This window comes from Colletotrichum fructicola, assembly GCF_000319635.2.
Source record: "Colletotrichum fructicola Nara gc5 chromosome Unknown KSG_Nara_v1_contig05, whole genome shotgun sequence".
NCBI classification, from domain to species: domain Eukaryota; kingdom Fungi; phylum Ascomycota; class Sordariomycetes; order Glomerellales; family Glomerellaceae; genus Colletotrichum; species Colletotrichum fructicola.
The window spans coordinates 50,406-76,403 of NW_027094055.1; the positions used below are offsets into that span (position 1 = coordinate 50,406).

Consider the following 25,998-nt stretch of genomic DNA (forward strand, 5'->3'; position numbering starts at 1 on the left):
GCTTCGCTTTTCTCTTTGGACTTTTCATCTCAAGTCTACATTTTTCATCGCCTCCTTCTCGTTTCCATACGGAGGCGAGGCACCCCAGTACTGCTGGACTCGCTGATCCGGCCGGGAGTTGTTATACCCCTGGCCCGTCTCCATTGAAGAGTACATGGACGGCCTCATAGGGCGTCGGGGAGTCCTCCCGTCATCCATCTGAACATAGAAGTCCGTAATGTCCGGATACATCGTGGGCTCACGCTCAGGACGTGGAGGCGGTGGTCGGAAGGCGTCGATGAGTGTTTGCCGCCTAGTGATTCTCCTGGGTCTCTCCGGGAGAGGCGTCTGTCCTGGACGTGACCCATTCTCCGAGTCGCCGCCAGCCACCACGGTGGCATCATCCGAAGAGCCGTCTTTAAGGTCCTTCTTTTCGTCCTCCTCCTTCTTGGCTGCGAAGAAAATTGCGAACACCATCTCCATGTCTTCCGGGCCCTTCCTCTCGCGCATGATTTGATGTGGAACATCAAGATCATCGATGAGGCGCTCGATCTCTTCAACAGAGTAGTTGCCCTTGTCTCTGTCGCCGGAATAGTCTCCTGGTCCACTGGCACCGTTCGGAACATGAAATCGTAGGTCAACTCTGCCGAATGCATATACAGCCACAACAAGCAGCTCGAATAAGAAGCCCGTCGTGTAGAAGACCGCCTTGCCATAGATGACACTGTCCGTTCCAGGCGGCTCCTTGTTAACCAAAGCATAAACACGAATGGCATGTCCAGCCATCAGGAGAAATGAGCCACAGAAAAGCAATGCGACCTTGACACGCATCGATCCTGTACCAAACTTTTCCGGTTCGGGTCCCGGGATACAAAGACATCCTGCTACCACAATCACCGGAAAGGCGGCAAGGAACATGTTGTATCCAGACCCGAACTTGATCAGATCATCTGTCGCTTCAAGCCGATCAAGATTGCCAACGCTAAAGAAGCTGATGATCAAGTTGACGCCATTGAATAGGATGAAGACTGGCACAGAAAATAGCAACAGTAGGAACGTCTGGCTAGCTGCAGTACACCATCCCGCTTTTGGGTGTATGGAACGGAGCAGGCGCTGGGCAAAAAAGATGTTTACTGCAAAGAGCAGCGCAGCACTAACATTTTGTTAGTCATATTCTCACTCATCTCAGTGACAAAGTGAGTACTCACCCGCCGTTCTCGGTGATCAGCGCCACAAGAATGACACCACGTGTTGTGACAATTGACCATGTAATTCGAAAAATACAGGTCACAGTCCGGAGCATACAAAAATCGAAAATGATATCCGAGATCAAAAACTTATGTCCTCGCTTCGCGTTAGCTCTGTAGATGCTGATATGGACATATGCCCCTAGCATGAACAGAAGCATGAACATGATTGTGACAGGGAGGTCAAGATTCTTTGTTGGTACGCCACCCGGGAAAGCTCCGTTGGCTGGATCAGGAGGTCCCATTGGAGGACCTCCAGCAGGCGGGCCAGCCTGAGCCTGCGGATTCGGCGGCGGCCCTCCACCTCTTCCTGAACCAGGGCTGCTCATGACGGGAGCGAGCACCGGAGGTGGGGGGGTTTGGTTTATTAGGGTAGTCGCTGGAGGCGAGGATGACTCTTGAGCAGGAGGAGGGACAAGTCCAGGCGCCGGAGGAGGTTGAGGTACTGGTGATGCAGCTGCGAGCTGAGGAGTTGTCTTTGGAGTTACTGAGGACTGTGACAAAAGAATAGGCGCTGCTATTGAATCGGGATTGGCGGCAAGAGGGACTGCATTAGGAGGTCGAGGAGGTGATGGTGGCTCTTTTGGGGGCGGCGGTGGTACTGGAGGAGGAGGAGGAGGAGGCGGAGGTTGTTGTGTTTGTGTGACAGTTACGATGGCGGGCGGAAGTGTCTTTACCGTCGTATAGATGATGTAGTTTGTTTCGACGATGACTTGCGGAGGTTGGTTCTGCACAGCAGGTAACGGTGCACCATTAGGGCTAGAACCAGCTACTGTTGCTACGGCCGGCGCGACGAAGGCTCTCGAGGTTGCTGGTGAAAGTGCAGCTGGAATCAATGCAGGTCTGGATGTCGATGCGTCTGCTGGTCTTGCACCTTGCTGAGCAAGATTAAACCCTTGTGCGAGGAAAGGGGACACAGCAGATAATAACTCGGCAATGCCAGCCATGGTTGCGTGTAATACGAGACGTTCCCGTCCGTAGTTCCCGTTCGGTTGCCTGAATCAGGGATGCGGAAGAACGGCTGGATTGTGGAGACAGTCGGAGTTGGGATCGATGGGAAAGGAAGGAGGATTGCAGAAGCAAAACAAGAACGGACAGGCAGGGTCTCAGGTGAGAGAATATGGAACCCAGTGTCTATGTGCCGGTATGCGTGTTCCTAATGGTCGATGGTAACTGAACCCGGTGCTGCATGGCGCCTCATCTGTGATGACGAAGTGAATGCACCAAAGCAGTAAGCGGGTCCTCCTCGTAGTAGTAGACAGGTCCAGCTGAAAGGGCTCAAAAGGAGGTAGGTAGTGATGGAAGAGAATTCGGTCGACCGGACTGGCAAAAGTGCGATGGGTATACCGGAATGGGTAGAGTAGTCGTGGGGCTGAAGCCAGGCGAATACGGATCGTTGTAGGGCTGTTGAGGCTGTAAGGCTATGACGACAGCACGTATGTCGTAAATGGGACCTGTATTTGCTTGATCTGAGTTGATTGACTGGCAATTTTCTCAGCGTGCTCGCTTGTGGAAGCAATAAATCGTTACTGATGAGGCTTTGGATTGGAGTCGTTTCGTTAGCTAGTGGTGCTCTTGTTCGTTTTCTTTTTTGTCCAAAACTGCAAAAATGTAGACTGGCGCAAAGTGCCAGTGACACCCTTATTAGAGCCATTTCGATCCCATCTCATCAGCCTTTTGGCGCTCCATCCTTCTCCCTCTTCTCTTCATCCCACCCTCTCGCAGACCCATCGATGCCACTCAAGTACGACGATGGAACAGCGCCTCAGCGGCGGGCCGGTATTAGGAGTAGAAGTTGACTCTAGACTTTCCGCCGAGTTTCCCACTGAGGCAGGTCGAAGGAGGAGGTTCGGCGCCAAACCGTTTCAGGAGCCGTTGGGGAACGTCGAACCATTTCCACTTCGGGAGCAGAGGCGCGGGCTCCAGCCTCTTCTAATCGCAACGACTTGCCACCAAAGGGGTAATCAGCTCAAAAGCTCACTTTTCATCCCGTCTTTGCTGAACTGTCGTGTGCTTGTCCTGCCTGTCGCCGGGCTGTCTCTGCATGTGTCCTGGCTGTCTGGGGCGTCTGTTCGCACCCATGGAGGTTGCGAGCCAATGCGACCCATTCTGACGGGACTGTCAGCCTGATGCGGTAAGTTGCTGTCATTTTGACTCGAGTCCACAACGGTCGTCTCCCCTATTGTCAAAAGAGTCTCGGATAGTGCGAGGAATGCGAGCCCGATCATTGCGGCTGTTGCGGCTGATGTCCTGTCTACGGCCCGTCTTCTTGGGTACGATCTATCTTCCGTTCCACCGTGTGGCTCCTCTCTGGTGGCTCCCGATTCTCCCCATCATCCACCTGTTGTGGTAATCGTAAGCAGATGGCCAGTGTTTCGATCCATTTAGACGCCCGACATGCAATGCGATTCGCCTTTCAGAGAGCCAGCAGCTCCACGATCTAAGCAGGGAATGGACTCAAAGCTATGAGCTTCGCCTACACCCTCCAAAAACCACCACGCAAGGTGTGTTGATTGATAGGGAGAAAAACTACTGAAGCAGGAGCCAATCTTGCAGAAACGTCTTGCCATGTTGTCCGAGCTCTCTGGGGCCAATTGCGTAATGTGCATCTACTGCAGGCACGAACGCTGCCCTGCATACTTGTCAAGGACTGGCGATGATCCCGAAGCCATGAATGATGAATCGAATCCCGCTGTCTGAGACTTTTCAAAGGCGGGGTTGGATCTTTCTTTGGCCGCGGATATCGGATTTGCTTCTCGGCCGTTGCATACGTCTTTTACTCTGTTACCTCAGCCGCATCATGCGTCGGTCTCGGTGAACAATTATCTCCCACCGGAAGTGAACACACCTGTAAACATCCACTGGCGATGAGAATCACAACACCATGCCTGCGGCGATCTGCTTCTCGCTAGCTTCAAGCTTAAATCACGCCGCGTGTAGGATCGCAAGGTGGCCATTGCACCTTGTGCTGCAAGGCCCGCGCATATGCCGGGAGAGGGTGGGATTGCTGCCACTCCGTAATATGATCGCCCATTAAGGCCCCCTGATCCTGACGCGGATCGGCCCAATACCTCTCTACCAACGCTTTCGGTTTCGCACTACGATACTTGAAAGTGTTGTACAAGACATCAGATTTCTCTTCGGATTTTGGAACATCTTTGACATCTCCGCACAAACTCCTGTCAGCCCTCCTGGGCGGCCCGTGGAGGGGTTCACAGAATGATCTGGGGAAGCGGTGAGGACTTGTAACCCGAGCCAGGTATAGAGTTAGAGTGCCTAAGTGATACACATGCCATGCGAGGGGGACAGCCAGAGCCAAACTATGGCCCATTCATCGGAAGCAATCGGACTCAGGTTATCCTGGCAATAGCCCACATTCCGACAAGACCTCTGGGAACTCCTGCGGCAGAAAAACACCTGGACAGACCCGTCTAAGGTTACCCCGGACAATGGAGAAGAAACGTCAGGGTCCGACATCTGCCATCAGCGTGGCTTGCTCCCGCTGTCGAGTCCACTTCTCGAGTCCGAATTCCGCTTTTACGTACGCCTGAGACAGTCAGCCCCGGACTGATGTAAGGCGGAGCGGGTTTCGAAAGATTGCGCAGCTGAGGCTGCCTCGAACCGGCCGAACATCTATCCAGTGGAGACGGAATGACTTCAACACATATGTCGTTGGGAACGAGTATGAGGATCCAGCGGGCCGGGAAAACTGCTGAACCTGGAGGCCTTGCGTACTGACGAGGCTCACTAACAGCATCCTAGGCATATCATGTAGTTTGGATTGACATGTTCAGTCTTTCTCCCCGACCTTGTGTTCAGAAGGGCAGATCGCGTCGAACCCTGATCCTGGTATCTGGTCTCAGAAGGCACCACACCATCACCATAATTGACATGGGTAATGGCCTTCCGGCAGATCCCGCACAAAGGCAGGAATAGCCACAGCCACGCTTGTTTCCAGACTTGGTGATTCATTCGAGACTGTATCCAACACTATGCTTCCCTTCTGAGCGAAAAGGACGAGTCGCGATAGCTTCAGCGATTTATCAAATGTTTTGGGACAACAACCCGAGCGGTAAGTCACAAACATTTGTGTCTTGGAAGACGCAGCGTTGACCGGCCTGGCCATTTCGTAGCTATCCTACAATACTAGTACGAAATTACATGCTTTGAAAGATCATTTCGACGCATTATCTCAAGACGTCCAAGATGGTACGCGATTTGTCCAGTATCCTTTCGATGCGTTGGTCACAGCCGGTGTGATCACTGGATGTGTCCATTCTTTGTACAATGCGATACCGAGTTGGAGCCTACGGATTTTCCGATGCCAAAGACGGCAGTGGCATCTGCCTGCAAACGAAATCCTGAAGCGGAATTGGTATCGCTAGTCTCGAAGAGTCGGCTTTTTCAGTTGCTCACCACGGGGTGAACTTTGTGGCATCCACCGCAGACTGAGAAGGGATTCGGGATTCTCGGATTGTCCTCGCAGAATTATTCTGCCTGACAAGCCCGGCAACTGTTTTTCTGGTTATCTGTGCCGAGACCGAGTAGGTTATGTATCTTGTCATGTCTGTCAGTTCTTGTGGGTTCGAACGCGTCAACAAACAGCACCATCAGATGAATCGGCGAAACCGACAGCAACTGACTCTGACTTTAAGGAAGTTCCGTCATCTCACGTAAGTACGCAGTCTGAAGGTCTGAGAATATGACCACTGCCGCTCCTGCCTCGGGCCAACCCGAAAATGCCGAATAACATCCCGAACACGTGAAGCCGTATTCGGCCGCCGACCAGCATTAAACGCAGAGCATCTCATCATCTTTTTCTCCCATCGCCGCCGTTGGGCGAAAATCTTATTCGGGATGCGAACGCTTCATCGCGACTAACGAGACGAAAGATGATTGCCGTTCTAGGCCGGCAGCTGCACGAGCTTAACCCCGATGGGTGGTTTTGGCCCAAGAGACGGCCAAAGACTGAGCGCTTCAGTCTTGAACATAAGACAAAAGGACTGGGCACCTGAGCTACTAATGCGGCAGCCGTTAGCTCTATTGTCGGCGCGTCACTAGTGATTTGTGACACACAAACTGCCAAGTCTGTTGAGAAACGAGTTGCTGACAGCCGGCACGCTAATCCTACGACACTTGTGGAGGGAAGCACAGGAATAGGACGGAACTTCCCTCTAATGTCCCCCCTGCGAAGATCTTCAAATCAAAAATAAAACGTCACCTTCCTAGAATCCATAGAATTGGGAATAACACGTTCCGCTCCCAGCGTGATTCCAGAGAATAAGTGCCGCTCGTCCGCCGTTCCAAACCGGAAGGCTTCTAGAAAGCGTCCATACGAAAGGCGCCTTTCCTAAAACGGTGGTCTGTTGCGTTGGTTAATAGGTGACCAGGTTTCAGAAACACCTATCGTCTTCGCATGGAATTCCGGTTTCACGCTCTCAGTTAGGAGCGACGCTTGGGCTTACCGTTTCGTCTGATGTTCCTCTCTCGCATCTTGTCAACAACAATTCGCACTCGCAATGACCGCCGACGGGGACGTATGCCGAACTGCGTTGACAGCTTCCCAACCCAAGGTTCGACAGGCCGGGTTCGACGGCACGCCGAACAGACATGAGGTGGGCTCATCTGCCATAGCCTCCCTTCATGTCCCCTCCCCCCTTCATCCGCCAGCACATCATTCAGTTGTATGCTTTGATCGAGCTGTCTTCTGCTCCTCCTACACCTCAAGCTTCTCCAATTCTCCCCCAACCATGACTCGCAACGTCATCGCAGGTGCCATGTAACCCGGCGATGTCTCTCTCAATCAGCAGAATACCACCAACAAAACAAGCGGGGCAGTGGTTTTAGAGTTGAAACATATCATCGTTCACTTGCGGCTTCTTCCATCTTCTTCTGCCCACGAGGGGGACAGATCCGCCGGTTCCCACGCAGTCCACAGCTACAAGCGTCCTCGGCCGCTCTGACACATGTCTGGCCCTGGGTACCCATTTTCCTTTTATTGCCGTAGGGAAGCACGTCCGCCTCCTTATTCCTCCCAGAATTTCCTACTTTGATAGGGGTTTCGCCCACATGACACACGGTCTGTCAAAACTAAACCAGCACACGTCGACCGGCATTGGAAAGTTGGGGCCACTGCACAGAAGACTTTCCATCTTCCTCAACCCCACGCGCGAAGACGGACACAGAGACGCGCGTTACCACGGTACCATTGCATACTGCATCGCCCAAACAGAAACATGGTCAACACGGGACACCCGAGCAGGGCATGCAAGCTCTGCCGAGCGAGGAGAATCAAATGTGACGAGACCAAGCCGTTTTGCTTGAAGTGCGCAAAATCAAAGAGAGTGTGTCCTGGGTATCGCGACGCATTCGAGATCAATCTCCGCGATGAGACGCAATCAACTATTCGAAAAGCCAAGTCGGCAGCTTTGAGGAAAGCCATAAGGGAAGGACGCGCAACGGAACAGGACGCGGAGAATGAAAGTCCAAGTCACAGCCAGAGTCAGAGCCAGATCCAGAGCCAGAGCAAGGCGAAGGTACAGGAATGGACGCCGCCGGCACCACCACCGCCTCGAAAACAGCAAATTGTCGCCATCCCCGAAGACGACTGGTTCGACCGACACTCTATGTCTTCGGGGTCTTCCGACGTATCACCATCCATGTCCTACGCGTCTTCGCTTTCGTACATCAGTAACCAGGCACCAGATACGTTTGTGTCTTTCAAGGAATTGGAAGGTGGGACTTATGGGATGCCGCAAACGTTGCAGACACCGCTCGACCAACAGGCTACCTGCTTCTTCCTCGCGAACTACGTGCTCGCGCCTCCGACTGGTGTGGGCAGAGGAATCCTCACATTCGTGCTCCCGTTGTTGAATATCCCGAGTTACCAGTATTCTCCGCTACAATCGGCATTTTCCGCAGTGTCAATGGCAGCTTTGGCAGGAAGACCAAATTCGAGACGACTATTTTCGATGGCACATCTCCATTACAGCAAAGCACTCGAAGATTTGACGCGAGCAATGCAAGACAAGGTTGCTGTGAGACAAGACACGACTCTTGCGTCTGCAATCTTGCTTGCGTTTTATGAAGGTCTGGTGTCAGACGACGTGGAAATGTCGGGATTCAAGAAGCACATCTCGGGAGCAACAGCTATTGTGAAGCTCCGCGGACCTCAGCAGACAGCGACTGGGGTGGGGTTGAGCATGTTTGAATTTGTGCGAGCCACATCGGTAGGTTCTCTTACGTGAAAAGCTTTATGCCCCTTTTGCTGACACACTCAGGTCCGACAATACACATTCTTTGCAAACATTTCGCTGGAAGATTTGACGTGGTGGGCGCGGCAAGCAGTCTGCGATACCGTCGGTCACCAGGCTCTCGTCTTGAACCTCCAGACTACAATGATTCGTGCGGAAGCCGACAGTCTGCTGAAAGGCGCGAGGACAACCGACAAAATCGACAAAGCTCTGAAGCTGCTCCAACGAGCTCGGAAAATGGACGACGAACTAGGGATGTGGTTCGACAAGTGTCCGCCAGCTTGGAGAAAGGGCATCTCGGGCTCCGCGATTGACGTGCCTGATGACAAGATTGGCCTTGTTTCAGCGTTCCCCGGGCCTATTTACGATTATCCTAACGTTTGGGCTGCAGGAAAGCACATCAACACCCACGTCTCTAGGTTGCTGCTTAACCAAGTCATCGTTCGTTGCATCGCGTGGGTATGCGCACCGAGCGATCACACCTTGACCAAGGAGTACATCGACGCCAATAAGATTGGCAAGGAGCAAGTCGCAGACATCATCTCGAGCACACCGTACTTCTTCGGGTGGACGGGTGATGCCCTCAGCACCCCGTATTTTCCCTGTGGGACGTCAGAGATGCCCAAGGGTCTAGCCGGCATCTCTTGTATGTGGCCACTTTTGGCAACTGGTTCGAGCCGATTTGCCACCAGAAGGCAGCGCATGTACGTCAAGGCCCGTCTTGCAAAGATTGCAGAAGAGATGGGCATCCGCCAAGCCGATGTTTTTTCAAAGGTAAGAATCACGGGTTTCCCCCAAAGTTTGCTGTGACAAGCCAGCTAACAAAAACAGCAAATTATGCTAGGTGCGCCGGAACCAGACCCAGCCAACAGTTACTGCCCTGACACTTATCTTCATTTACGTACATAGCTTAGCGTTGAAGAATCATACCCCTTTTGCGATGTGAATGGGCTTCGTTCTTTTCTAGACCACTATTTTGCTGTCCACGGCTGGGATTTTCATAGCGTCCACCGAGGCAAGGTTGTTGAGTTGTCCCGGAAGTGCAGCGATGCCATGTCATTGTAGATAAGATTGAAGCTGTCGCCACGGAAGTCATCTTTCAAGTACTGCGTGCGATCGCTGAAGAACCAAAGAAGCTGGTGATCCTCGCTCCACTCTGGCCACTTCGCGTAGCCGCCTGTGCCGATGTTGGGATCCTGATTGTACAGAAAGTTGAGATAGTACGTCCTCGTACTTTGCCTCGCAAACGTCGGCAATACCCCGAGAAAAACCTGCACGATGTCCGACGCGTGAAAAGTGCCTAGAAGAGGAGTTCCGTAGCTGTAGCTATTGAGATACGACCAAACCGGAACAGAAGGATATCTTGTCTTGGCTGCGTACAAACACGAGCGTCGAGCTAGTGTAAATACGAGATCGCCCAGAATGGCCGCTCTTCGTTTGAATCCAGGGTAGATTTCGTTCAGGATACCTGTTCTGAACGGACTCCCCGACGAAATCCGGCGATCGTAGGTGCTGACAAGGGTATTTAATTGGTCTCTAGACGCGTTGTGGAAGTAAAGATCGGACAAGTAGTCGACTAGTTGGGAAGTTGTCGCGACTGTAGGCTGAAATAGGGCAAAAAGCGTGCCCTCATCCTCTTGGTTCCCGATGATCATGGGCACAGCCGCGTACCGCCCATCCCTAGCCAGAATGTCGGGACTATCTCTTAGAACGACACCATCCGGTCTTGGGACGTATGCGGAGGCGAGCGATTCGAACGACAGAATACTCGGTACAGAAGCAGCCGCTTTCAGGAAAGTTTCGTAGCTAACGGATCGAAGACACTCCAGTGTATTGACAAAATCAGAACAACCAGCAGCTCGCGCCACAGTATCGTAGACAAGCTGCCCTTTGGGGCAATCAACAGGGTCTGCTGGGACAACACTTCCGGAGTTCATGATTGCTCCACGAAACAACGGTCGTCCATTGTACTTGTTATCGCCATCGTACAGGGCCATCTGATCGAACACCGAAATTGCGCCGGCTGATTCGCCCCAGATAGTCACTCTGTCTGGATCACCCCCGAACGCATCGATATTAGTCGCGAGCCATTCCAGAGCCATCCGTTGATCCAGAAGCCCGAGATTCACGGCGCCGTCCTGGAGGATTTCTCTTCCGGGAAGAAAGCCGAAGCCTCCTAGACGATAGTTGACCCCAACGAACACGAAGGGCTGCTTCAAGTCGATCGCATCGCGAACAAAGCTAGCGCTGTTATAAGAAGCTGTCGATCCAAATTCGAAGCCTCCTCCAAAGATCCAGAACATTACGGGCAACTTAGAGTTTGGTGTAGTACCGGCTGGTCGTTGGACGGTCACCGTCAGACAGTCTTCCTGGCCGGTGATGGGCTGGAATATCGGAAGCGTGAGCAGCGATCCGAGGGCATCGAGGATGATATTGCGACTGTCGGTAGAGAGCACAAACTGTGGACAGGCGGCAGCGGTACCAGACGCGTCGAACGTCCCTAAAGAGCCGTTGAGCCTCTGAGGGGGCTTCAGCCGTAGCGGACCGATGGGCGGCTTGGCGTAGGGAATACCGGCAAATGTCTCAACAGAGCCAAACGTTCGTCCACGAAAAATGCCAGCCCCGGTATCGACGGCAGGTTGGGCAGCGCGTGGACTGTGTTTGTAGTTCTCGGGGTTGGCCGCAACCAGGGGCGAAAGCACAAAAGATGCCAGTATCAACATAGAGAAAGACTTCATCCTGGCGGCAGGTTGCAAGGGTAGCTAGAGATGGACAGGTGTCGCGATGTTGGATTTGGAGAGGAAACGTGCCGTATTTGAGCAAAGCAAAGGGCCAAGTATTCCAACAGAAGAAACATCATCGTCGGTCGTGGGTCGAGGAGCGGTCTCCCTCTCAAGGCCGCTGGTTCCCCGACCGCATAAGACATTGTCTTGTAGAGACAGCGTTGCAATGGTGCTTCCGCCCGCTGATTCGGCCACGGCTACTAAGGGCAAGCGCGGCGGGGGGTGAGGCTCAACTGGAGTAGTCTCGCGAAAGACAAGCACGTGAAGGGATCAAGTCCAATCGGCGGGCCGCTGATCGTGTGCCTCCCGAAGAATAAGAAAGCGCCTAGCGTGGGTGACGGCGCTGTCATCTTGTGATTTGCAGATCTGACAGGCGACTGGCTGCGCTCACACACCACCGCGGACAGCTGTGCAGTGCGGCCATGCATGTCGGGAAGACTGCGTGACCCACGAGGCGCATTTGTGCCGATTTGCGTCGTATCCTGACATCTCCAAACCCTGTCCCCCGGCGCTATTGCTTGAGGGCGCGGAACGGGCTAAGAGAACACTGAGATGTGATCAAACTTGAGCCAGATCTGGTCCCAAAGACAGGAACGCAGGCAGACGTTGCTCCAGCGGGAGCCGAGGGGGGACGATGCCGAATGCCCTTTTGGGACATGTGGGTGGCAGGCAGACACGGAGGCCGACTGCCTGGAAGGGGGCCGACGCCATGTCGCATACGGGAAAGCGCATGTCGGTACGCTGGATTCTGGTAAGGTAAGTGCACACAACGCACGAGGTTATTCACGGCTGTCCTGTCTAAGGGGGTTTTCAACTGTCATCGCAAAGTTTGTGTTATTGAATGCCAAGCGGCCGAGCACTTCTTCCAAGAGGATACCGAATCCTTTCCTCCCATCTGCCTGCGCACGTCTCGAAAAGCAAAACCACCATGACGCTAGCCGTAGCTGAATGCCCGATGCCTCTTCATCCGTCTATCCCAAACACAAGTTTGAATCGTAACCCTCATCAATGTACTGTACTGTTTTCCCACAACTCCGATTGCTGAATGAGCCAAATGTCCGTATCTTCGACCGGTTGCTGACCCTCAGCACTGGAGAAAATGCCATGCTCCATCTTTAAACGCCTCGTGGCTTCGTTATGCAGAGATCAAATTGCCGCCATGCAACGTCTCTAGACGACTACTCCCACCTGCCCGCTTTCCTCGTCAACTAAACATCTCCGTTTCCCACTGAGAGGCATACCGTCGGGTGCCTCTTCCTCGAAGCTGCCGTTAAACACTTCGGCGAGGGCTTCGCGATCTCGGCGTCGCTTAAGCTTGTCGCTGCTCTGTTCCGCTTCTTCCTCCCATGTCTCCATGTTGTCCTCGTCAAAGTGTCCCACAATGTCTTGCCCAAGAACCTTGCCCAGCCGCTCCTTGAGTCCCAAAATTGGCCAGACTGGCACTCTGGTGTACTCGATGCGAATACCGCCGCCCTCGTTGGCCGCCTCCCCCATCCTCTCAGCAAGCGTCTTGCCAGCCCCGGCGCTGGGGTTCTTGGTTGGCTCGTGGAACTTGCGCAGCAGCTCCGCTGTCACCACACCCTTGTACACAATGAACTCGGATGCATCGTTGTCGTTGGTCAAGATGTGAACCGTGACGTCGTGGAACTCTGGCTCTCCAAGCCCCAGAGACAGGGGCTTTGAGGGGAACCATTTATTCGCAGTAGGCTTGGGCTCTCCATAGAAGCGCCGCTGCGCCAGGGCAAGAATGATACCGACCAAAAGAGGATCGTGGTTCGGGTTGGGGGGGATGAACATCTTGGATCGCAGTTGTTGCAAACGCTCGACTGGTCCGTTGTACGCACGGTTGGGGCCGGGTATCACGCGATACATGTTACGCCGTGTTGCGGCAACCGACGCTTTGCCGATGTAAGCCAGAACTGGCTGAGTGAAAGGCGGTTGCTGGCTGGCATTTCCACTGCCGGCTCCGTTGCTGCCGTTCGTGCCTGTAGGGACACCGAAAGACTCGGCAGGACGCGTCGATGCTGATTCGAATGAGGCGATTGAGCCGCTACGCGACGGTGTCGCGTCCCAAGCCACTTGCACGCGGCAAGTATCACGATAGACCAGACCACCAAAATAATGGTGGAGGTCGAGCTGTGTCCTGGCGCGGGACAGCTTGCCGGGATAAAGGGTCGAAATGACGGTGCGTATCGAGTTGGTGTAGAAGGTTCTGTTGGATCCAGGGGCCAGCATGTTGGTGAGCTCGCGGCTCAAGGTTGTTGCCGCTGGAGAAGGCTTCATATGGCATCTTGAGGGCGAGACGGGGGTGCCGCGCGGTGACTGAGGGGGAACTGGAGTATTGGAAGGAGGAAGCTCGACGAATCGCGCATCGAGAAGGCGAACGTGCAAGTCGGTCCAGCAGATGGGGCGCACGAACAGAGAGATGCCGGCGTGTTCCCACATGAGATCGTAGAGGGAACCTTCGTCAGGACTGTAGACGCGACATGTTCGTTTGCGCTTCGCAGGCGCGGTCATGGTCGGAATGGGACTTGAGGAGGGAGGGGTGGCGTGGATGGGTTCTGGCGACGACATTGTCGAAACAGTCGGCGCGCTGCTGGGGAGATCCATCTTGGCGATGGGTAAATCGGCGGTGTTGCGCAGGTGTCCGAGGAAGCTGCTTCTATTGAACACTGATCTTTTCGCTTGTTAGCATACTAGTAAACGCAGAAAGGAGGGTTGTTGCAAGGGATGATAAAAACAACAGCGGCGAGTAGGAAAGGACGGCGGCGACAACAATGGAAAGGATAGTCTTACTCTAAAATGAGCATCGGTGTGTGGCGCACTCCCTTTCGTTCTTTTCGGGGCACTTGGGGGCCCTCTGTGCCTCTTGGGGGATCCCACGTTGGACGCGACTGTGGATGGTGGTTGTGGGTGATTGACGGGGCAGAAGCCGGGGGTTTAGTCGGCGGAACAGGGTGCGCGACGCGGTTTTTTGAGAGTCGCAGTGGGAAAGCGAAAGAGAAAAGAGGAGTCGATCCGCAAATGGTCGGAGAATACCCGTCTTGTATGCGACGTGACCAAGGTATTTGAGTAGCGTCGGTATGCGTCGCAAATCTGTTGAGATCGACGATGCGTTTGAAGCCGGCGCCGCAAAAAAGAAATTCTCGCAATCCGGGGTGGTGCTTCGCTCGGAGAGAAGAGGGGAGCGCACGACGGAGAGAGCAAGGGCGGGAGAAAGAGAAAAGAGGCGATGCGATCGATGCGCTGGTTGATGTGTGACGGAGTTGGTGGAGCTGAGGCGGTTGATGGGGGCTGAAGGTGGAATAACAGGGAAGCGGAATCCAGAGAAGGGGAAAGGGTTGATCGTGGGAGCAGTGACTGCTGAAACGCGGGATGCACGAGTCAAATAACAATCAATGGTGACCACGACTGACCACGACCACGTCAATCGCTCTTGCTGTTCCAGTTTGTGGGCGGTACAGAGTACGAATCCAGATTGAAGAAAAACTGGGAATGGCAGGAAGCACCTGGAGGTGAGGGTGCCAGTGGTGCCTGCCTGCCAAAAGCGCCCCCGAAAACGGGCCAGACTTGCCCTCTACAACGGTAGGAGACCTTGTTGGTGGTGACGGTGACAGCGTTGTCACCGCTTTGCTTGCAGCTACGCCCCGCTCCGCTGCAAGCACTGCTGGACGGGCAGCGAAAGGGCGCGACTTGCCACCCTGCCGCCAACAACCTGACACGCCGGATGAGCGAAGTCATGTGATCCCAGGCACCAGCCCCCTCGCTTAGATGGTGGCCGGTGCCTTGGCCCGTGAGGTGGCCCGTGTGGCGTCTGCTGACAGGGAGCAGCCTGAGTCATCATCAAGCGACAGTCCCGTGACTTATAAGTCACGTGATAGATATACAGCTGCGCCACCTCCCCCACGACTGATGGCTGAAGCAGTGAACAGTGTGAGGAAGCTGAGGTCAATGCACCGCTGGCGGTGCAGTGAGTGTGAGAGCACAGGTGCGGTGGACGTCAGTCAAGCCCCACCATTCCTCCATCGGCCGCTGCTTCGTGCCTCAGTTGACGTCTCCCCATATTGCGCCCAACCAACCATCACGACCAGCTTCATTCCCGACCTGACCAATCTCCTGGTCACGAAGCTGTCAAAATGCCGGTATGTCCAATGATCCTCCAACTGCCATCAAGCTCAAGCATGGTGGATGAAACGACACCGCTCCCCCATCATCCATCGATTGCTAGCTTGCTTGGAGCTCGGTCCCGGGCATGAACCGAAGCTGACGATACACCCATCCAGGCCTACAACTCCATGTTCAATGCCGACCCCAATGTCCCTCGATTAATAGGCAACTTTCCTCTGCTGCCGCTGCGAACAAAGACCCGCGGTCCTGCCTACACCCTCCCCTTCCCGAACCCTCCTCTGCCCGCCAACGAGTCTCCCGACCCGGACAGCGAGAGCTACGACATCCTCGACGAGGTCCTCGCCCTCTTCCGCGCCAACACCTTCTTCCGCAACTTCGAGATTCAGGGCCCCGCCGACCGTCTGCTTGTCTACGGAATCTGGTTCGTCAGTGACTGCCTGACCAAGATCAAGCCGAGCGCCGGTGTCCGCGATGCTACCAAGGATGTCCTGAACCTCGCCCTCGACACCAATTTTGCCATTCCGGGCGACCCGGCCTTTCCCCTCAACCAGGTGCGACGCACTGCTAACATGACCCACTCCCGCTTCGTCCACTGACAACTCACCGCTAGATGTACGAGCCTCCCCGCGACAGACAGGACGCCGAGCAGCTCCGACAGTACATGTCCCAGGTCCGTCAGGAGCTGGCGGCGCGCTTACTGGCGAGGGTCTTTGACGAGGGCGGTGATGGAAAGCCGAGCAAGTGGTGGCTGAGCTTCACCAAGAGAAAGTTCATGGGCAAGGCGCTGTAAAGAGACTGTTCAATATCAAAAAGTCCCAGGGGGATGACGACCATCAGGAAGAACTCATTTTACGTGTTTGACTTTGGAGCGACCGGGCCAAAGATGATGCCATTATACTCTTACGGCTCTGAAAGCCTCAATGGAGATGCCAGGGTATCTGTATGCAAGCTGCTATGTTTTCCCTGTTCGCCCCGCATCCACCGTGTTGCGTGTATTCTGTACTCCACGTAACCGTCACATTCTCGAGCCATGTCCCTCTATGCCTCAGTCTTTCTTCTCTTGAACTTTCCGCGGGCCTCGACCTTGCCCTCCGCTGGCACCGCCTTCCAGCCTGTAAACACGTAGCCCTCCGCTCCGCCACGACCCATCATCAACGGATGCGTACGCCCAGGGAGCACCTGCCAGCGCTTCGCGCGACTCGTCTGCACGTTGGCGCCCAGAAGTAGAGTCGGGTTGATCGGGAAGTCATCAGAGCCCTCCCAGCGCTCCAGCTCCTGAAGAGACTTGCCAACCGCCTCCGCAGGGGGGTTTGACGACCAACCCGCACGACGTGCGATGCTAAAGCAGTCGGCGAGCTCGGTCAAGGGCTCAATGCTCTGCGAGTATATCGCAATGGGAGCTCCGCCGGCCAAGAGGGGCAGAGTGTGGCGCAAGACGGAGACAATGTCCATCGTGGTAGCGATCACCAGGCCGGAGAAGCCGCCCGCACGTGTAGAGTCGACAATGTAGCGAGTGCGAGCCCAGCGTCTACGCTTGCGGTGGTAGTTTCCTCGGCGGTTAGCCTTCCAGGAGTGAAGCACCTCGTCAGAGACATCGGGGGGCGGCGTGGAATATGTGACGTCCTCCTCGGGCTCCAGCAACTGCAGCCAGGAGATGGGGAGCAAGTTGGTGGCCAGGGGGTGAAGGGGGTGCGGTGGGTTCGGATTTGTGCTGTCGAAGTTGTAGTACTTGAGGAGGGCGAGGTTCGGTTGGCTGTTGGGGTGGATGAGGGTCAGGGTGTTTGTCGGAGCGAAGATAGACTCGAAGTCGTCGCGGCGGGGCGGGTGCCTCTTGCGAGGAGCTTGTTGCTTCTGCTCCTCCCCATTGTTGACCGCAGATGCGTCGGGCATGGCCTCGTCGGGCTTCGCAGTGTCCACAGGGGCAGCATCTGCGCTCGTCTGCTCCGTATTTGTCGTGGTCTCTGCGGGCTTGTCTGCGGGTACGTTGGCGTCGGCGTCGGCGCCCTCCTTCTTCTCCTTGGAATTCTCGTCCTCTTCAGTTTCGCTCTGGTGCAAGATCCCCATCCTCTCAGCCATAGCAGCGGTAACAAGACCAGCAGTGTCATCCACCACGAGCCACCGGCCACAGATTTCTGACTTGTCCAGCATACCGGAGCCGTCAGCCGTCACCATTTCTGGCTTGTCTGTGGGAGGAAGCCCGCCGAAGTGGACGTTAGCCCAGCAGCCCAGCAGTCCCATCATCTCCTCTCTCATCTCAAGAACCTTGCCGGCATCCTTCTCCTCCAGCAACCACTTGCCCAGTGTCAAGGTGTCCAGCGGCTGTATCGTGAAGCGGCGGATGTACTTCTTCGTTTTCAAAAGCTTATACTTGGCCAGGGAGAACGACGTCTTCTGGTCAATGGCGGTATGCGACAAGAGCAGCTTCGCAATGATGTCCTTGCCGGCGTCGGTGTTGCCCTGCTTCAGCTGCTCAATCTCCTCGGTGGTCAAGGTCTGACGGGCAGTTTCGTCGATGATCTCGCGGCGGGATCGGGCGACGACATCGCCGCTCTCGTTATCAACGACGGCAAACTCGGCGCCGTCTGGGGCGGCGATCACGTTCTCGAGGTTGACGCCATCTTCTTCGGCAGGCTCTGCGGTCGTGTCGGCGAGGGCGTCGGCGTGGATCTCGCTCGGGGGAACAACTCGCAGTCTGCTGTAAGACTCGCCTTCGCGCTTGTCTTGAATCTCGTAGGTGAGGTGGTAAGGTCGATCAATTACGAGGTTTGTCGGGAAGGAGCCGAGTTTGCCCAGGGAGATGGTCCTGGAGGCCATTAGCTGAGGTCGGAGACGAGAGAGGCGGAAAGCTGAGGACGAACGTGTTCGGGACGATCTGCAAGACCTTTGTATCTTCCGATAAAAGTTTTATGGACACCCATTGGTTTGGCTTCACGAGGGAGTACATGATTGCGACACAGGTTCACCAGGCGAGGTGGTGGTGTTGGTGGTTCAGCCGACGGAAGCCTTTGCGAAAAGGAAAAAAAAAAAAAAAAAGTTGGTTGGGGTGAAGCGCCAATTGGGCTTATCGTTATCGGGAAAATCAGCAGAGGCCAATCGAAAGTTAGCAGTTCGTCCTTGTCACTCAGGTACCCCGCGCGGGGCAATTCTAGTGAGTGCGCCGCTGGAACCTGATGGGAGCCCCTGAACTAACACCCACCTACCTTACCTGGGCATCACCTACGATCGTCCGAACTGTCACACTTCACTTCAGACGCCGCCACGAAACGGACATGCAATGTTATTTATCAAGAGCATGTGTTTAATGCCCGGCTGTTTAACGAATTACGAGCGTCAGCATGATGGCATGCGCCGGTTCATTGGTCAATCCAACTCAATCATCGCCTTCGCGTCTGGGAACGTTTCCGGAACCCAAGACAACCTTCGCCCTTTCTTCCATGCCCATCAGCCGGAGAACGCCAGCGATCATGTGCAGAACAATCGTCAAAACTCCAAGAACAATTATCGGGAGCAATGTGTAGGTTGTGAAGACTAAGAGAGCAATAAGTTAGTGAAAAAATCAACACGAACGATGAGTCCGTCAGGATGACTTACACACTCCGCCTCCGGTCTGCTTCACCACATCGAACAGCTCTCCGCGCATGATGTCGAGAGCTCCCTTCTCCCACTTCCACGGACCAACAAGACGAAACTTGCTGTTAAAGTTGGATCCCATGGCCCATGTCAAGAACGCCTTGAAACCCTGGCGTCTCATGAAAGTGAACGTTGGGGCGGCACCCATATCGAGGGCAAGCTGGTACGCGTACGATTCCTGCTCAACTCCGTGCTTGGTCTTGAAGAAATCATGCCCGCCTCGTGCTTTGAGTGCATAGTCGATTTCGTAGTGAGCTACAGAATCCGCGTATTCAGAAGGCGAGGGAATCTGCTGCTGATACTTGTGACGAAGGAGATTGAAGACCCAAAGCTGTGCTTGCAACTCTGCGAGCGGGGGTATGGCGCCTGCATTCAAGTAAGCATCTTTTCGGGGCCTACGATGATTCCAGGATGACTTACCTATTCCAGGCCGTACAAACCCAATGAAGCCAGCCGTGACATCCCCACGTCTCCATATGCCACGAATGTTCAAATCATCTGGTTTCGGGTAGCCCTCCCCTAAGAAAATAAAGCGGCGAACATATCCTGTAGCGAGCACAAGCAGGTCCGGTCGCAACACCTTCGAAGTCGCTTCCTTCTGATCGAGTCTTTCACTGCGGGGAAAGATTGCAGTCCCGGATTTTGTGAACGAGATGGGCCAAGGTGCGGTCATAATCTTTCTTCCCCCGGTATCCTTCAGCTCAACATTCATCACAAATGCTCGAATGCGGGAGAGAAGGTCTGTTGCGCGATGACCTTCATTAAGATATGGGAGTGCGCGATCTGACTTGACAAGAAACACTAGTACAGTCAGCTGAGTTGTTAGGAGCTTCCGCTGGAGTAAACTCACGAGAATCGGCGTTATTCCGGTCTCCTTCTATTTGGCCAACCCATTGGTCAGGACCTGCGAGGGTCCCCCCCGATATGAAATGAAGAAATTTCAACGTCTTGTCATACAAGACCCATGGCAGTTGAGAATGCTGTAGTCTCTCTGGCAGGTATGCTGTATCAAGTACGCTGGCGATGGCCGTGTCTACTGGCTTCTGATAAGGAGCTGGTTTCACAACCCTCATCACTATCGGGATTGGCAGTACCTGGCAAAGTAAGCCAAATGAACAACTCTGCTTTTGGTTGCATGTTACGTACCTTCTTGGCGCAGTAAAACCCATCTTTGTGGCACATCACCACCTCCCTAGCGTTGGAGGTGACGGCCAAGTGAGCCAGATCCATGGCAGTCTCGCCCGCTCCCAGAATCATCACTGATGTGTTTTTGCCAAATTGACGTCCGCTCTTGACTTCCGAAGAATGGAGTACAGACGACACGTTTTCCAAGCCCTCGATGGCAGGTATCGACGGGATATTGTTCAAACCAGAACAGATAGCGACTGCGTCACAGTCCCAAGACAGCTCTTCAGGCCTGGGTTCGTTATCACCGCCAGACCTTCTGTCAACATGACGCTTGTAGAAGACTCTGTGGTTGCCCTGAGTAAGTCGTAACACTTGAACAATCTCAGTCTGCGTCTCGATCAAGTCCCAGAGTCCGAATTTCGTGCAGTACGCTTCAAGATAGCGCACATACTCTTCCATAGGAAGAAAATCTGGAAGCTCCTTGGCGACTCTGAAGTCCGAAAATGCCGTCAGATACTTGGACGAAACCATCTGTCTCCAAAGTCAGCCTATTGTGTGATTGATCCATACTCTCTCCGATGACGGGCGTCGCAATAGAATGAACCAAAGCTTGATATAAGGAGGTCAGAGTGACATATCATATACATACTTCTGCATCCTCGTATACCTTGTGTCTATACACGCCTCCTATGCTTTTCTCCCGCTCGAAGATCCGAATTTCAATCTCAGGCACGCCGAAATATTGCTTGGCCTGGCTTAGGTACTTGGCAGTAACAAGACCAGACGCACCGGCGCCTATGATGGCAACTTTCATCGACTTCATGCTGAGGATAGTCTACCGTTGAAAAAATATTGTTTTGGCGAAGAGATCTGCTTGCTGTGACTCTTGCTACTATTCAGATTTTCAAAGGTCAGGGGGCTGTGGTCGGGTAGTTGGACCAACAAGCACCAGAACAAAGCCTAATTATGTTGATGTTCCAGAATAGAACAGCCAATCAGAATGTGCAAGACCAGAAAGAATGATCGTTTGGTTGTCTCTTGGAATGGAAGCAGGGCGCTGTCAGCTCAGTAATATAGAACACCAGATGTTCCCGTGGTCGCAGAAAAATCTCGGTATTGATCGGTGCCTGGATGTTGTTCAGCGGTCATGTGGCGCGGATGGGCATACCCGGCTAAGAAACCCGATTGTATTGGGGGCCGAGGGGGCCATTCTTGGAGCGGATCTTACGGGGGGCAGAGGTAAGGAAAATTTGACATAAAAGACTTTCAGCAGAGTGATACATAATCAGCGGTGTGGTTTACACACAAAGATAGGGCGACCACGGTGTGGTACCAGACCTAAGAGAGGCCATTTCATTCATCGTGAACAGCTCCGTATGTTCGGTGATGAGGATAAGTGCCCGGCTTTGAGATAGAAATTTGGGACTCCACAAGAGACAATACCGCAGGCCTACTACAGCTCCAAGTGCCTCATTTCCGGGCGAATAAATGAGACACTATGCCCCTTACTCGAATGGTATGCTATCGAAATGTGTATGAAGGATCTGGGCTTACTACCATAGCGAATGACTCCTGCCTCTTACTTGCAAGCAGGGCTGACAGTAGCTGAACTTGATAATGTGCCAAGGTGGCGGAGCCAGCCCCCAACTGAATTCCGAGGTTTCGGTGAAGAGTTCAGTTGCGTAATTAGATTTCGGGCGAAGCTGAACCAACTTCTGGCCATGATTGGTCCGTCACATATTGCACTCAATCGGGCGCGGGAACAGCCAAAATGCTGTGAGTTCCTTTCCGACCTGTCATATCTCGATCATATTATGCATGTTTGCTGGAGTGGCGATGGCGACTCTCACAACGCGTAGTAAACAACGAAATGATTTCTGCATGGGTGCGAATTTCGCAGCGATTTGGGTTTACTGTGTGACGGATAATCGTTTGGCGGGTGTTACATCCTGTAGGGAAAACGCACTTTCATCCCTAGGACAACTCGTACCACAGAATGGCATATCATGACATATTCTTTGTTACTCTTCATACACTTAGACGTAAATCTGTTACTTGATGGCATTATATATGTTGTAATGACAGCCTGCAGTTGCGTGTAGAACATCCGACGATGCAACCAAATTGATATCATTGTATTATGCCGATGCTCTCCGTCTCTTTTCCTCATTCAACCTCTCTATTTCCTCCCTCGGCCACCGCAGAAAGTCTGCAAACTCTGGACCCAAGTACAAAGCGACCCCATGAAGAATGTGACTGGCCCAGCCATCCATGTACCATAGCCAGTCCAGTGTCTTGAGGAGAACAACGAAATGCGCCAAGATCAGAAGCGCGACGTGTTTCTTCTCCTTGAGACATTCCACAAACTCGTCCTCCATGCGATAAACCCACGCAATGATAATTTCCATCTTTCCATCAAAGGCATGTCGTGGCTTTTGCGCGGTGCCAAAGGTTTTGGCAAAGCACTCGGACAGACCGGTCACCACCTTCTCGTAAATCCGTGAGTTCTGGTCATTAGTCACAGCTATTAGGTCGGAGATCCTGCGTACAGCCGGTCCCCACTCGACAAGTCTCTCTGTCATCTTCTCTGCGGGTGGCTCCTCCTCAGGTTGCTCTGTCGGCATTGGTCCCAGGACACCAGCGAATATGGCATGGAAACCAATCGTTTCCACAACCATCCTAACTCCCCGCAAAAGTTCAAACCATGCTACTTCTGCGCCATCGGATATAATGAGAAGATGACCTGGGCTTGGCCGTTGTGCAAAACTATACGAGCAGACCAGTGTTGAGGCTATATACAGCGCCCCGGCATTCTCTGTGTTCAAGTTGGGTAGAATATCCATGATTTGGCGAAGACCGATAGAGTAATGCCCATCAGCAATTAATTCGAAACGAGCTGCTTCATCAGACCTTTGTCGCGCTAGGTGTAACGCAGACACTGCTAGCAGCAAATGCAGGACGCAGTGATTGCTGAACGCCAGGCGTGGTACCTTTTCTCGCCAGAGACGAAAATCACCAGGACAAAGATCATCCGAAGTCATATAGTGATGCTGCAGTTCCATATCATCAACTGTCCACATCCACATCGGACTTGGTAATGTTGGCGGGCAGTCTGTAGTGAGGGGCAAGTCGCAGGGCGTCGACCCCAAGCTCATGATATCTGGCAATTCTGAGTCGGCAACGCTAGAGTATGGAGGACTCGGCCCTTGAAGAACCGGGTCCCAGTTCTTGCGAGGGCGACCCCTTTTCCTCGGCTGGAGAGCAGCGTTTGCTTCGGGTGTTGTTTCTGGTATTGAATGAGGGTCCGGTTGAGTAGCGACAAGCGCGAACTCGCACGTAATGAGTGCTTTCAAGCACTGCCCGCATCTAGGTTTGACTTCGTCACACTACATGTATGTGAAGGTCAGGAAATGGTCAAAAAATATAAAGTGAAAAAAAAAAAAAAAAAAAAAAAAAAAAAAGAATTCCCCTTCCGCGGAGGATGTGTGCTTACCTTGATTCTTCTTCTTTTACAACTTTTGCAGCCGTTTCGTGATTTTTTGTGGGATCTCCTCTTCGCGACGTGACATGTCGTGCATGTGCAGCCCGGGTCGCCATGTTTTGGATTTGAGGCGCTGGTTTCGCTCATTTCAACTACTCAATATTGCAAAGATTTCTCAAGTTCGTATTGACATGGAAGAACGACACTTACTGCGCTGGTGGGCAGCAGGCAAGGAGAAAGACGGCGGTTGAAGAAACGACCTCATGGCAAAGCGGCGGTTGGCGCCGCTAAATAAGGCTCAACAGGCCTCTAGCTTCCCCTGAACGGCACTGCCACATGTGGTGCCAAACATGCCAAACAGGGTAGTCCCCACTGTGGAGGCGGCGGTTGGCCGCAATCGAACTTCGGCTCAGTGGGTGACTCTTCCACTAACAAATGCAACTTCGTTTTTGTTGAAGAGGTGCCATGCGGCCACAGAGACTTCCAGTGATGTATCCTTCTGCTGCATTGGAAATCAGTTCAACATCTGCCTCTCAAAGCAGGACAGACCTGTAGACTCTAGTCATATCGCTGGTTTGGCTGTTCCTTGTTTCAATGAGGACTGGGCCCAGTGAGTTCTGTTCGCTCTGTACGGATGTCGCGTTAAGAGTGTCGACGAAGCTCGGGAATAGCGATGACTGTGGGGTGAGGCAGATGACAATTCGGATCCACAGACTCCGAGCCATCGACCAGACCATTCGGCTTGACAAACTCCAGACGAGCTAGAAAAGAGAAGAGAAAGAAGTATTTATGTTCAGAAACAACTCTTCACTCATTGAAGAAAGTACCGTGAGATGCTCATGTCTGTAGCCTCCGTCTGCGGCGGGTCGTGCTGGAGCCTAGGCGCCTAGCGCATTCTTCTGGGGGAGAGCTGCGTAAACGAATGAAGCGTGAGAGATTTTCGTATTAATACGAAAATACGTCATGGCCTGGGTCCATCAATAACACACCCAGCCAAGCACGATCTTTCTTAACGAAAAGGCTTTGCGGTCTTCTATTACTCTCTTTCTTTATCAAACTAACACACTACCCCCTGTGCCCCTCCCGGAACTGACTATCCTTCACCCTGATAATAAGCAAGCATTCAATCCCCTTGATGCACGTACCCCGGCGGAACCCCACTGAGGCCTTGTACCGATGATTCAGTATTCAACTGCCGTAGTCGATCTGAACGTCTCGCAGAAACCATTTACATTCCTTGCATTTTCATACTGTCTCCCTGAGACTGGTAGCCTTCAGTAACAGGTGCGTATTGGGTTCGGCCTATCACCTCATTCTCATGCTGAATCAGGACGCAGCAAGGGCACCAGTACGCCGTACAGCAGTCGCCACACTCGCTGCCGTCGATTCCAAACTGCTGACGGATGTCGGTTCGCTTGCTCATAAGATATCTTTCATTTGGAAAAGAGAAGTTAGCAGCTGGTCAAGGCTTGCTCGGCATGTGGAAACCCGCAAATCTAACGGGAGGAGTCTGGGAAACGGGCATTACTTACAACCAGCCAAACCCAATAGAGCCTAGAGCGGATATCATAAAACATTCTCCATTGAGAGGTGAGTAGTTTGTTAGGTTGGGATCTCTCATGCGTTCGGATGTCTTTCCGAAAACTGCGCGCCAGGGTTCACGTCAGTACATTACATTGATGGACCCAACTGCGTTGAAGTCTACTGACCCAAGCATGGCAACCACGTGGCCATCATGCAAGTGCCGCATGGGGAACAATCCATGAGACTGCCGTTCCACTCTCGTTGCGCCATGATGCTCTTGCAGAAGAAGGATTCTGGTTGTATGGATGCGTGCCGCGTGTGGAGCCTGGCGTAGTTGGTACAGCACGACCGTAAGGTAGGTCTTGGAAAGAAGTCCGGGTAAAGATATGGAAACAAGTATAGATCGACTAAGAGGTGGTTTCGATTGTCAAATGAGTGAATTGGAACATAAAGGAGTGGCAGTCTGGAGCGACAGAGTTCGCTGGCTTGTGTCAGCGTCGACCTCCTTTATACGCTTGCTGGCCTCCGGCGAAAATTGACGATTCCGTCGAAGAACTCAAGCTTCTCGGTCAGTACGCATTGATATTACCTGGTTTTCAATTCTTTTTCCAATCAGCTTCTTGAAATGTCATCTTTGCGGAGTATCTACCAGGGTGTGTATCGCGGAAAGGGTACGATCAGTATCAAAAAGACCGTATCGAATACGAATTATTATGTCAGCAAAGTTTCGACCCTCAACACCACGACTCCTTTTGGACACTTGAGATAATCAATAGCCCGTGGAGGACATATTTTGCTTGAGCTAATTTAATTGAAACTCTTGTATTCAGGACTATGTATCTTCG

The 25,998-nt window shown here is 53.2% G+C and overlaps 8 protein-coding genes across 8 annotated transcripts; 2 read left to right on the forward strand and 6 right to left on the reverse strand.

Moving 5' to 3' along the window:
- Positions 1-24: 24 nt before the first annotated feature.
- CGGC5_v008675 (uncharacterized protein) lies at positions 25-1,555 on the reverse strand (the record flags this gene model as incomplete). Its single annotated transcript, XM_032027834.2, has 2 exons — positions 25-1,132; positions 1,188-1,555. 2 exons carry the CDS (start codon positions 1,553-1,555, stop codon positions 25-27), a joined length of 1,476 nt encoding a protein of 491 aa, XP_031875825.2.
- A 5,907-nt stretch (positions 1,556-7,462) lies between these two features.
- On the forward strand, positions 7,463-9,393 carry CGGC5_v008676 (Transcriptional regulatory protein moc3; the record flags this gene model as incomplete). Its single annotated transcript, XM_032027838.1, has 4 exons — positions 7,463-8,455; positions 8,507-9,253; positions 9,311-9,323; positions 9,389-9,393. The coding sequence occupies 4 exons, from the start codon at positions 7,463-7,465 to the stop codon at positions 9,391-9,393; spliced, it is 1,758 nt and encodes a 585-aa protein (XP_031875845.1).
- An 84-nt stretch (positions 9,394-9,477) lies between these two features.
- Positions 9,478-11,217, reverse strand: CGGC5_v008677 (putative secreted lipase; the record flags this gene model as incomplete). Its single annotated transcript, XM_032027839.1, has 1 exon — positions 9,478-11,217. One exon carries the CDS (start codon positions 11,215-11,217, stop codon positions 9,478-9,480), a length of 1,740 nt encoding a protein of 579 aa, XP_031875844.1.
- Positions 11,218-12,397: 1,180 nt separating this feature from the next.
- On the reverse strand, positions 12,398-14,072 carry CGGC5_v008678 (uncharacterized protein; the record flags this gene model as incomplete). The annotated part of the gene is made up of 3 exons (XM_032027840.1): positions 12,441-12,457; positions 12,504-13,939; positions 14,059-14,072. The coding sequence occupies 3 exons, from the start codon at positions 14,070-14,072 to the stop codon at positions 12,441-12,443; spliced, it is 1,467 nt and encodes a 488-aa protein (XP_031875837.1).
- A 1,326-nt stretch (positions 14,073-15,398) lies between these two features.
- Positions 15,399-16,180, forward strand: ARC18 (Actin-related protein 2/3 complex subunit 3; the record flags this gene model as incomplete). Its single annotated transcript, XM_032027842.1, has 3 exons — positions 15,399-15,404; positions 15,546-15,941; positions 16,001-16,180. 3 exons carry the CDS (start codon positions 15,399-15,401, stop codon positions 16,178-16,180), a joined length of 582 nt encoding a protein of 193 aa, XP_031875820.1.
- A 248-nt stretch (positions 16,181-16,428) lies between these two features.
- trm6 (tRNA (adenine(58)-N(1))-methyltransferase non-catalytic subunit trm6) lies at positions 16,429-18,334 on the reverse strand (the record flags this gene model as incomplete). Its single annotated transcript, XM_032027844.1, has 2 exons — positions 16,429-18,193; positions 18,249-18,334. The coding sequence occupies 2 exons, from the start codon at positions 18,332-18,334 to the stop codon at positions 16,429-16,431; spliced, it is 1,851 nt and encodes a 616-aa protein (XP_031875839.1).
- A 426-nt stretch (positions 18,335-18,760) lies between these two features.
- Positions 18,761-20,971, reverse strand: FMO2 (Dimethylaniline monooxygenase [N-oxide-forming] 2; the record flags this gene model as incomplete). The annotated part of the gene is made up of 5 exons (XM_066152051.1): positions 18,761-18,918; positions 18,982-19,386; positions 19,441-19,834; positions 20,167-20,679; positions 20,798-20,971. The coding sequence occupies 5 exons, from the start codon at positions 20,969-20,971 to the stop codon at positions 18,761-18,763; spliced, it is 1,644 nt and encodes a 547-aa protein (XP_066008414.1).
- A 1,315-nt stretch (positions 20,972-22,286) lies between these two features.
- On the reverse strand, positions 22,287-22,826 carry CGGC5_v008682 (uncharacterized protein; the record flags this gene model as incomplete). Its single annotated transcript, XM_032027846.1, has 1 exon — positions 22,287-22,826. One exon carries the CDS (start codon positions 22,824-22,826, stop codon positions 22,287-22,289), a length of 540 nt encoding a protein of 179 aa, XP_031875841.1.
- Between the last annotated feature and the right edge of the window lie 3,172 nt (positions 22,827-25,998).